At 40.7% G+C, this 12747-nt stretch overlaps 1 protein-coding gene across 10 annotated transcripts in view; it reads left to right on the top strand.

Annotated features, from left to right (window-relative positions):
* The window catches only part of Ptp99A (Protein tyrosine phosphatase 99A), a 138180-nt gene that overhangs the window by 115548 nt on the left and 9885 nt on the right, over positions 1–12747 (top strand). For all 10 annotated transcript variants that reach the window (XM_089257507.1, XM_089257510.1, XM_089257505.1 and 7 more), the window contains 4 exons: positions 2361–2564; positions 5513–5793; positions 7813–7929; positions 9746–9885. In XM_089257507.1, the coding sequence (XP_089113633.1) occupies positions 2361–2564; positions 5513–5793; positions 7813–7929; positions 9746–9885 (742 nt within the window). The remainder of the gene's footprint in view (positions 1–2360; positions 2565–5512; positions 5794–7812; positions 7930–9745; positions 9886–12747) is intronic.

Here is a 12747-nt window from a genome sequence, read left to right as displayed (position 1 = left end):
CATAAATTCTGTAAGTAGCTGAATAGTCTAGGGTATTTACTAGTCAGAATCTCTTAACTTCAGTTCTTGAATCCTTGGATTATTATATAAATATATACTAAATATATACTACTTCAAGAACTGAAATTCGAATTTCTTATAAGCAATCTAAATTTGTTTGAAATACTAATTCACCATGAATCTGAGTATCTGAGTATCTGAGTATCTTTACTCAGATGTTACTCTATGAAATAGTTTTTATCTATAGTATAACATAGCCCCGTCATTATTATCATTTATTGTCCTCTTCAATATGTCTGAACATGGGTCTGGTCTATGCCGGCATTCATGTCAACCAAGAGTCAAGTTGTCTAATTGGATTTCCGCAACTATTTTGACCACAAGTCGTGATAGATATTACAGTTATGTGATGAGGATATCTAATTAACTCGCTCTCGGCAGTTGTCGTGCGCCATCAATCAAGGCTGAAACTAATAATAATGCAAATAGTTGGCATGCCAAGGGAGAAATGCGGTCGAAATGGGTCATACACCTGGACAGCTGCGGCCGAGAAAGAGAGAGGGAGAAAGAGCGAGTGAAGCGAAAGAGCAAGTGACTGGAGGTCGGGCAAAAGTGAAATCAATTTACGGCTAACTAAAGGCAAACAAAGCGGCTTCACATGAATGTAAACGACATGGCCAAAACCAATCAGGAGCACTTAAGGTTCACAAAGAGTGAGACAGTCGGATAGAAAGAGAGAGAGAGAGAGAGAGGGGGGGGGGGGGGGGGGGGGGGAGAGACAGAAGAAGATTAAGATAGTGCACAAAGAAAATGTTGAGCCTGAGCTGTCTCTGGCATCTGTCAATGCTATTAACTTTTGTGCCCAACACACACACACACACCCGACCTCTGTGCTGGTAACTGCACCTCGACGACATTTATCCTTTGGCGCCTGAGTGTATGCAGCACTTTGTTGCTTAATTGATTTTAATGCCACGCGCACGGGGCCTACAATTTGCCAACGTTTGCCCGTGCTCGAGTCTATAAATTGGCTTTTTCCTTTGCCCCTTACTATCAACTGCAGCAGCAGCAGCAGCAGCAGCTGCTGCTGTGCCGCTGCTCTACTCTGCTTCACTTTGTCCATTTCCCATTTCCATTTCCGATTTCAATTGCAAAGGAAGCAGCGCAGGCAAAGTGGAGCAAAAAAAAGAGAGAAATGCCATTTATTGAATTGTATAAATTTCTCTACATTGACAGCGACTGTTTATTTTACACATACACAAAAAGAGAGAGAGAGGGAGAGAGGGGGAGAGGAAGACATGTGTGTGTGTGTGGTTCTCGCTCTTTGTATATTTCTTGTGTTTTGTTAAGCTTTATCGCATTTGCATGGCACAGCCCGTTGGCAGGTCAAGTGTGTTTTGGTCCACCCTCGGGTCACTCATTTGTTCTTTTGATTGGTGGCGAACGCAAAGCGTTTTTGCCTTTGCCCTTTCATGTCTTTCATTCGCTCCTTTGTTGTATTAGTAAAATAAATTACCATTTAGTGCTTTTTGCCACTTACAACACGCCCGCACGCCCCGGCCCCATCTTGGCCCGGCCAGGCGTCACACATGGACGAGTGTTGTCCTTTGGCCCGGCCAAATGAAATTATTGCTGCAGCTTTGCATCCTTTTGCTATTGCTCGGATTATAAGCGCACATGGAGCAGTTGCCAGAGTGGGAAGAGAGAGGGTGTCGGGCTTAGGGGAAGGGGGAGACACTTGCTCTCAATTGCAGCCATAATAAATTGCTCGCAATCGCATTTCCGTTTCTTTATGCGCTTCGATTACGTTTCGCTTGGCTTGTGCCAGCTCTAGCAACTGACAACATGCCCTCGCTCGCACCCTCGGCTGCCCCTTCCTGATCGTAATTGAATATATAATTTTTTTTAGCTCCTTACACACACACACACACACAGTCAGCCATACATGCATATTTGTGTGAGTGGCATTTGAATATAAATTGTTTCATCTGCTTGCAAAATATTCATTTCAATTTATTTGACTTTCCTTTTGCGCTCTTCTCTTCTCTTTTATTTTTTCTATTTGCCTTCGTTTTGTGAGCTTTATTTGTTGTTTAATAAATTATTTATATGTACATTTATATATACGTATGCGTGCGTGTGTGTGTGTGAGCAGCACTTCCGGCTGCCGCAAAAGTTTCCCATGATTGTCAACCTTGAGGACTCGGCATGACCTCAAGTCCTTAAAGCAGCTTTCAGCGACTTTTGCATTTGAGTTGCTAAAACACAAATATTTAACTTGATGAACTTTCTTTCTGAATTTTCTCTAACTTCCGCATTTCTTCTAATTTCTCTCTTCTATTTGCTGTTCTATTTTGCAGTGCCAAGCAAACCTCAGAATCTCACCGTTCTAGATGTCTCCGCGAATAGCATCACAATGTCCTGGCATCCGCCAAAGAATCAAAATGGCGCCATCGCCGGCTATCATGTCTTTCACATCCACGACAACCAGACGGGCGTTGAAATTGTCAAGAACTCACGCAACTCGGCCGAAACTCTAATACACTTCGAACTTCAAAATCTGAGTAAGTAACAACAGCAGGGAAATTCAAACCCAACGAACTTTTTACAAAGTTATGAATGGAAGCTTTTAGACTAAAGCGGCTCTAAAGAGAACAGAAAAAAACTTACTTAAACTATACGATAGATATTGATATATTGTAGTGTGCAATCTTCTTATAGATAATATATTGATTCACTGTCTCTGATATACGAATAATTGATGGCATTGCTGACTCTTTGACTAAATAATTGATCGATTGACTTAAAGAGTAATTAACGAATGATAAACAGATTAAATAATAGACTGTCAGACTACGAAAGAGACTGTTACATATGAATGATTGACTGCTTAATGACTTACTAATTGACTGACTGTCGTGAGCAGTCACTCAGTCACTGATTAATGCACTCAAATCTTAAGAGACTAACTGATGGATGGATGGATAATGGATTAATTTACATATTGACTAAGATTGACAATAGACTGACTTGCTTGAGCAACAGACTGATTGAATGCATGCATGACTAGCTGATTGATTGTCCAATGATTGATTGATTCTATAATAAAACAGCTGATTATTGTTTGATTAATTACTGATTACTAAGTTGATTGATTGACTAGCTCAGACACTAACTAAACACCTGAACGATTGAATGGTTGATTGACTATGCTAATGACTGATTAACTGTCTTACTTAGGCACTAACTAACAGTACGGCAGAATGATTGAGTGTTGCATTGATTGATTGACTGTGCTTATGACTGACTGACTTACTGAGACACTAAAAATATGAAAGAATGCTTGACTAATGCATTGATTGAGTTAGCATAATCAATCATCATAGCTCCTGCCTGATGGACTGACCAACTGATTGACTGATCATCAGAGTGCTTGACTGATTGAGCTTGCCAAACGTGTCTTTGATATTCAACTGAGAGCACACACGAATATGTTCATGCGCACACGAAGACGAGCTTTTAGCATTAAGTATTAATTAACTTCCTAAGTATACTTCCTTAGTAATCTTAAGTATAGCTACTTCCGTTGTCTATTTGCTTACGTTTCCCGAAAGCCCCTTCAAAGCGCTCTTTAACTTTGGCAACTCTGAAGAGTTGTTTGCTTGAATGTGCTTTGCGTCTGCTCAATATTTTCTCAATTTCGCAACAATTTGTGCGAAAAGGGCACGCTCAAGTGGTTTATTAAAGGCCCCTAAGCTGGCTGTAACCGAACGCTTAGCGCGCGGTACAGTCATGCCCAAAAGGCATGCCCAACACTTAAAACGCCATTTTAATTGCTTTTTATGGCAAACGCTGCGCCCACCCCCCCTCGGCTCCTCCGGCAAACTGTCAATGGCAGTCAAGCTGTCAGCAATGTGGCCAGCATTAGCACCAGCCACGCCCCCCCATCCCCTATTTTACCTGCCACCTGTAACGCCGACGCCCCATCCTTTCATTAGCTGTAATTGCAGCTCAAGTCAATTGTTTGCCCCGCTGCTTTGTAATTAAATAGTTTCAAGTGTTTGACGCTGGCCACTTTTTGCTTTGTTGTATTTGGCGTATTGTTGTTGTTGTTGCTGTTGCTGTTAACAACTCGCGACGCCTGTAATTATGAGCCTCGAACCTGAGTGCGGGACACCATCGGCAGCGGGCAGCGGGACAAAACTCTCGCAATTTCAAGCTCAAAAACTTGAGCTAACCAAACAAATTATTTGCGCGACGCGAAATTTGATGGTTGTTTCATTAACGTGAAATGTGCACCGGGCTGCATACTTTTAGGCTGTGTGGCAAGAGCAGCAGCACCAGCAGCAGCAGCAGCAAGAACTTGCCACATTATTAGCCAAAGAGCACAAAAACTGTTGCATAGTTGTTGCTTGCGTTTATCAGAGTAATGAGAGAGTGAGCAGGAGGCAGAGATGGGGGAGTGGGGGGCAGATGGGTGCCATGCAATTAACTTGCAACATAAGAACGCGTGCCGCATTCCGCGTTGCTCATACGCCATGTGGCATGCACAGCTGTGTTGCCCAAGCTGGCGGCGCCCACATTGTTTAATTAATTACGCCCGTCAGGTGCGTCAGGTGCGCCAGGAATGCGCTGCACTGGCAAAGTTGCTGCTGCCGCACGCTGCAACCAGCAGCCCTTTTGTTGCTCGCAACAATTTGCCAAAAGACTTGGCAAATGTGCTGCACAGCGTGCACAGCTCGCTTTGTCAGCAGATTTGCCAACCGCACTCGCCTCTGCCTTTGGCATTTAATTATTGCATCAAAATATTTAATATTTTTCACCTGTACGCTCTGCGTATTTAATCAATTATTGTTGCACACCCATTAAGCGTGCAGCCAGCACTGGGGCAGCTTCGAGCTGCTTATCATAATCAATATCTGTTGCAGTTGCTATTGTTGTTGTTGTTGTTTCTGCTGTGACATTTTCACATTTTAACTTGAATTTAATTATATCGCAGTTGCCACGGCTGTCATTTGCTGTCACAGCAAACAAGCTGCCACAGTTTGTGGCATGTGGCATAACGCTTGAAAATCATGCTGCAAAGTGAGCTTTAACCATTCCAAAATATTAAATATAAACCATTTTTGCACGCATCTCTCGACCAGGTTTATAATAACTACAGTTTGATGTATAATAAATATATTTTTCTGTGTCATATTATTATGATATATTTTAACGTATTATTCTACCCGGAACCCATTGCGAATGGCAAAACAGAACATAATATTCTTATGGAAATGTATGTAGGTTAACCCCATAAAATATATATTCGACTGATCAATAAAAACCCCACCTACTTAACAACACTGCTGCATCACACACACACACTCATTAGCTTTCATTAATATTTCTTTAAATTGCGGATGACATAACAAATTGTAAAATTGAATTGCTCTAATAAAACATCAAAGTCATTGTCAACATATTGTTTCTAATGCTGGCTCTCTCTCTTTCTCTCCCTCTCGTGCAGAACCCTTTACCGACTATCGCGTGATTGTCAAAGCGTTCACCACAAAGAACGAGGGCGAGCCCTCCGATCAGATTGCCCAGCGCACGGATGTGGCCGGACCCAGTGCCCCGGCGATTGTAAATCTGACGTGTCATTCGCAGGAGTCGATTACGATACGTTGGAAGCGACCCTACGAGTTCTACAACACCATCGACTTTTACATCATCAAGACCCGGCTCGCCGGCCAGGACACGCATCGTGATATACGCATCAATGCATCTGCCAAGGAGCTAGAAACGGCGGTAAGCATTTCAATGGCCACCCAATGAATGCATGGATGGCGGGCAGGCCTTTGCTTTAGCCCTCAAACGAGACCGTGTCCTATTCCAATTCCGATTCCGACTCCGATTCCGAGTCACTGCCAGACCGGGGCCAACTAGCTGCCCAGCAATTTGTCATATACATATATGCCAGGAGGTTTTCCAGCCTTTACTCCGTTTCTTTACTCGCACCTTCCTCGGCCCCTCCCGCTTTTTGCATTTATTTTTACTGCCTGCCGCCATTTTGTCGGCCATGTTGAAAACGGCATAAAAATGGTCGAGCGAGGGTGGAAACGGGGCTGTGACACACACCTTTCATTGTCTGCAAATTGTTGTGCTGCGAGTTCGGTTTGCCATTTCTGTTTGGCTTCGTTTTTTTTTTTCAGTTTAACATTTTATAAAAAAAAAAAAAAGGGAATGTTGATTGTTGCCAACTTTACGTTGATATTTTGATATTTCTGCGTTTGTTTTTGGGTTTTTTTTTTTTTTTTTGGCTCTTTGATAAACGTTCCACGACAGCACAGTAGATAACAGCCAGGCAAAACTAGAAAGAATTTGCCAAAATGTACAAAAAAAAAATAGAATACAAAACTGAATAAAAGCCAACCATAATTGCATTTTTATGCTACAAACGGCATAAATAACCCGTGCGATTTCCAGTGCCAGAACAGTCCAGCCTGCGATAAAGCGAACATTTTAAAGAGTGCCAATGGAAGCATAACTGTATTTAAATTATGAAATGTAACTGAATTTCTATAAAATTTTCAATATAAAAAAAAAATAAGACGCAGCCGTAAATCTGTTATGAAAAAATAATAATTATTATTATTAATGCTAAACAGAGTTTGCAATTAACCAGCAAAAGATTTAGTAGATCGTACAATAATAAATACCAAATAATAAATACTAACAATGATGTAAGCAAGTGCATAATCTGGCAGCCCTCTACAAATAAATTTATCGATATTCTGCCTCGTGACTGACATCGCATAAGGTATTCCAAATGTTGCACATGATTATCTATATAAATATTATATATGTATGATGTATATGCTATATAGGTAATCATTTCTGCATGCTACATTGCCTATCGGAGTGTATGAACCCTACAGACAGACCCTGAAAGGGCCTTTGGGTCGGTGGTCGAATGGCTGCGCATACTATAAATTGTTTGCAAATGTTTATCTGCAGACACGTCCGCAGGGTCCAAGGCTATATGGACACTGGTTATAGCTTTGACTTTGGCTTTGTGCAGCATAAATTCTTGGGCAAAACAATACCCACATGCGCTCACATACACACACACACACACACACATACATACAGGTGGCACACCTGTACGTGTTTTTCGTTGAAAATAAATTAAATTTATGCTGTTTTTGGAGGTGGTTTTCCCGGAATTTTACCTTTTGTCTGGGCGTTGGGCCGCTCTGCTTTTATTTAGCGCCCCGCATAGAAAACGAAACAAACTAAATAAATAAAAATAAAAAACGGCACAACAAAAAATATATAAAAAACAAAGGAAAATAAATAATAATAATAAAAAAAATGCACAACAATAAAATTTTATTATTCTCGCACAAAGTACAAACTTTTTATACTTCATATGCAGCTCGGGTTTTGTTGCCTTTTTAGTTTTCCACTCTCGTTTCTGCTACCCTTTCTACTCCTCTTGCTGCTGCTATTTGTAATATGAGCTTGTGCTGCTCCGCTTCGCGCTCAAAACTATTTTCGTAATTGAAATATTTTTGGACACCAAACAACAACGGAAATAAATATAAATAAAATAATTATATAATTAAAATAAAATATAAAAATATATTTAGTGTACAGAATTACAAAGCGGGGTATTCTATGCGTACATGCTACCCGGCATTGTCCGGCTGATGACTTTATATTTCATTTTGTCCTGACATCTTGGTATATTTGAATTTTTCTATATATATTCTGTCGCTCTCAGATAATAATAATATCATATTTTCTGTCTTCTATTTTATGCAGCTGATTTTGCAAAATCTGACAACGAATTCCTACTACGAGGTCAAAGTGGCTGCAGCCACATTCAGCGTTATAAATCCCAAGAAAATAGTCTTGGGTAAATTTTCGGAATCACGAATTGTAAGTAAGACACACAACACACACACACACACACACACCGAGACACACCTACACACACCTGTCAGGCAGGGCCTGGAGCGTGGCATGCCATAAACTTGACTATAATATTAGCTCTGATTACACACAAATGCATGCAAGCTGTCTGTCCGTCTGCCTGTCCGCCTGTCTCTATGCTCTGTCAGGCAGCAGCACATTTTGTAGCCAAAAACTTTATTGCATATTCGCCCGGCTGTGGGCCACGTCATAAGCCAAAGAGGGCCGTGCGCACAGTTTGTGGCATATCAATTCGCCTTTGATGCGATGCTACGCTGCGTATGCGTAATAAGCGCCTTTGCATATTTTATGGCAAATTGTTGACGAGCATAATGATCCGCGCTGACATTTATAACGGCAGGCACACCTACACAGCAACCTATCACACACACACACTTGCATAAATCATGTTGTGACAAAATATGCCAATTCAGCTGACCCCGTTGCCCAGTGTTGTCCGATGGGCGCTGGTCGGTGGGCGGATTGTCACGCCCTCATTAGCTGTGCAGTCTCCTTTTCCCTTTTTTTTCCGTCTGTTATTTTTGCTTGAGTTTCCTTGCGCATTTCCATATAATGCATAGCTGCATTTCAAGTGGCTCCACCTTTTGGCCACATTTACAAGCTGCGCTTCCGTCTCCGCCTCCGCCTCCGCTTCTACTTTTGCTCTTGCTTTGCTTTCAGCTGCTTCCACTTCCTCATCCATTTTCATTTGCATTTGCAGTTGCGCTTCCGCTTAAACGCACAATCCACACAAATGTTGTTTAAACAAATATTATCTAAGGCAACAAATGGCAGCTGACAAATATTTATATTAGTTTTAAGCGAAGAGAAACAGTAAAGGTTTAGGACAGAGAATTCTTACTCTCTACTAACACTGTATAAAGCTATCAGTGTGGCAAAACTAGCAAATCATATCCTAAAATATTGCTATAACTTTATCTTAACACTGCACAACAAAGTTGTGGCTTGAGCCAAGTGACAAAATCTTAAAAGAGTTTTGTTGTAATAACTGCTTGGGATTTGGAAAGAACATATTATTATTAAATAGAACAGAATTGAAATCTGTTAAATGCAAAATGTGTTTTAAGTTTACAACTCTCAAATTGTTTCTAGAACTCTTAGATTATTTTACTTATACAAGATTTTCATATTCAGCATCCCTTTCCTTTGCAAATAATATCAAATGGCCTGCAGGAATTTTCATTTTGTTAGACAATTTAATATATTCGATAATAGTATTAAATATCTAAGAATGACTTTTGATAGACCTTAAAGACTTTGTGTATATATCTTACATATATCAGAAAAGTAATTAACACATTGCAGGCCTCAACTATGATCGATATTTATTTTTCGCACAGCTTCAGACAACCCCAAGAAACCCTTTAAAATTCCGCAATTTCTTAAGAAAACTCATGATAACCCAACTACAAACGGAGGCTGACCTAAAAGCTAGTGCCTGTGGCAGACATTTCTTGAAACGTTACCTATTTCCTTTGGCCAGTTTGTTGCTTAAGGCTTAAAATAACAAGAAGTATGGGGCATAAGCCAAGGGACATTATGAATAAAAAAAGCAATACACAAGCTTAGCACACGCCCAGGCGCCGCCGTTAAACACATATTTGCATAACACACACACACACTCATACTGAGGGCACGCCTTTGAGCCGTGTCAGCTGCAGGCCTAATACATAAATCTTAGCTTCCCCTTAAGAACAACATCCCCCAACCCCTGCGCGGGGCCAAAGCAACCCTAACTTGACTTTTCGCTCTTCACTTTCAGATACAATTGCAGCCGAACTGCGAGAAGCTGCAGCCACTGTTGAGGCAATCGCACAACGACTACAACCTGGCCGTCCTGGTGGGCATCATATTCAGCTGCTTCGGCATCGTTCTGATTGTCATGGCCTTCTTCCTGTGGAGGTAAGTGGCGCTCCATGTTTACACGCGGCTCAACTTCGACCCAACTCGAAATGCTAGGCCAAAACAAGTGCAGCTGCATGAGACCGCGGCGCGTGCTGTCTTCCTTAAATAGCTGTAATATATAAGAGGGCAGAGCATTGCAGGCGGGCATGCACGGCTGGCCAATACTCTGTGTATATATAAATGAGGTCTAGTATTATATTCCAGCTGAGATTCTTAACAGATTGCTAGAACCTGACTTGAAGCAAAGCTTGAGTCTTGATTTAAATACAGAAATAACTTTAAATATAGACAACTAGAAAGATAAGTAGTAGCCAAAGAGTCGACATCATCATAATATACCCGCTTTGGGCTTAGCTGAACTGTGTATAATAAATAGAGCACATGCCTAGTGCTCGGTTGTTAAGTGTTCTCGGCTGTCTCGGCGCACAAGCGGCACGCACCCACCCGCTGCCCCATCTACCTCACACCCGCAGCGCAACGTGGCTTAAAAATAGGCGAGACCACAAATCAATGTGTCGACTGGGCGCAAATGTTGCATCCACACAGCAGGCGCAGCGCTATTTCTGGTGCGTGCAAAGATGAAAATGTTTTTATTTCGTATTTAATTTACCCAAAAAGATCAACAAAACATATATATATCTATATATATATATATAGATATGCATATCGAGCAGATATATCTATTATAATGGGGCAACAAACGCAGCGGGACGTCGAACTGTGACTGCAGCGAGGCAGAAAGAGTTTCAAGGGATTAACTAGCACATAGCTGGGGCATTAACATAGAGCTCTAGGCTACACATGTTGTGCGCTCTGTTTCGATTTATGAAAAAGGAAAACAGCCCAGACAACACAACTTTGGCTGTGAGAGAGCGCCAAGAATCTGGAATGGGCATGTAAATTTTGAATAAATATGATTTTGAGCTCAATAACTTAATATGCTTCTGCTGTTGGATAATTTTTGAACATATTTTTAATCTCAAAGTGCCCTATATCATAATTTCAATATAAAGTTATTAAAGCAACTTATTCCAGTCAAGATTTATAACCAGCACGCTCAATATATAAAACATATATAACTTTTATATATTTATTCTATACAATATCATTAATACTTTAATCAATTAGCCGCACCCAACTTAACATGTTCAGTCTTGGACAACTTAATATGCACGCCAAACTGTGCAGTGCTGCCAGACATCTTCAATTGTTAATCTCAAAGCAATTATGTTTAGTTAGCGGCTATGATTAAATCTAGTTAGCTATTTTCAATGAGATTCTGGCTCAAGCAGCGAGACTAAAATCAAATTATCTTTGAAATTCTGAAAATGTTAACTTTTTTTGCTGGCCCACACAAGCATAAAAATGACATCAGAGCGGTGTCCAGCTAAAATTCACGTTTCACTTGAGCATCCTTTGAAAGCCAACCCAATCCAAGTGAATGGCAAAGCAAACAGCAAAGAGGAAATACCCAGAAACCAATTCCAAGTGGTCATTGACCAGGGGGGCGGGGGCCACGAGAATGCCCGCATATTCATTAGAAATGTTAATTAAAATTCGAAACACAAAAACATAAGCCCAACGTGGAACGCCCACGATGCAGCAGGGAATCGAATGGAATGGAACGGGAATGGGATGGAATAGAACGAAAGACAAGCAAAAAGTTTCAAGTTACTTAAAGTCTTTATTAAATATGAGAGTGGTTAACCCGTCCGTTGGCAGCGTTACCCAATTTCGCACACAGCCGAGGGCCCCGGGCAACTGTATAACTGTATAACGGCATAACGGTATTGCCACACTCTCCTCACACACGCACGCACACACTCACACATAGCCCCACGCCTCCCTCTGCTAAACGCCATAAAGAAAATGCGAAACATTTTTAACTTCAATGAAACATTTTTACTTCTTCTTTTCTTTCTACGATTTTTTTTTTGTTTATTTTATTTTGCTTTTTTCCTCTATGCCATTTTTCATGCTCCCGCGAATATGTCAAATAAAAGTTGCCGCACGCCTTTCCCAACCCCAGCCACAATCCCTCTGCCCCCCTCTCCCCCTCTCGTCACCCGTGCTCCCCCGCCCACCCACATCCAGTCAGCCCCATCCACTTGCGTTTTCTAACAAATTAATGCCATTTTATTTATTTTTTACAAATACTCTGGAAAAGTTAAGGACGCAATAAATAGAAAGGATTGCTGAAAAGGGGCTTAAAGGGCTGCCGGTAAAGGCAGCAACCATTTTTCAGGCAGCCTTCGCGTTTTAGAGCGGAAAAAATTATATTTTATTTAACAAACAAAACAAAACAAATTTCCACAATTTCCCTTTCAGTGCGAGCAAACAAAGAGAAGAGAAAAAGGTGAAGTAAATAGGCATTAGCGAAAAAAGGTTTACCTTCGGGTAGTGCGAGTAATATAGGTAATTTAGTGGTATCTGCGTTAAGTAGTTACTTATAAGATCTAAGCGGAGTTAGACGCTCAAAGCATCAATTAAGAGTCTTAGTCTGCATAGCTATAGTTCTCGAAATAAATTTGGAATACAGTATCATTATTCTTATTATTATATATATCATATTTAATATTCAGTATTTTTATATGCTATCTATATAATAACCGCTTTCTCTTTCAATTGTAATCCTTTTCACCCCTCCTATATTGACTCCCTCTCACATAGTCCAATTACCCCTTTGAACTTTAATATTTTTGCTTGAGCTCAACTCAATTGCCTGTAGAAAATACTTTCTTCTTCGATTGAAATCTCAACTTGGGCTAGCGCAACTTTTTTTGCTGATGCCACGGAAAAATCAACAACAACAAAAGCATAAAAATACTCAAGAAAATTTTATTGGAACAATTTGTTGGT

Source organism: Drosophila navojoa, chromosome 2, assembly GCF_054131105.1.
Source record: "Drosophila navojoa isolate 15081-1374.11 chromosome 2, UAZ_NAV_1.0, whole genome shotgun sequence".
Lineage (NCBI taxonomy): Eukaryota > Metazoa > Arthropoda > Insecta > Diptera > Drosophilidae > Drosophila > Drosophila navojoa.
This window is presented reverse-complemented; position numbering and strand designations above follow the sequence as displayed.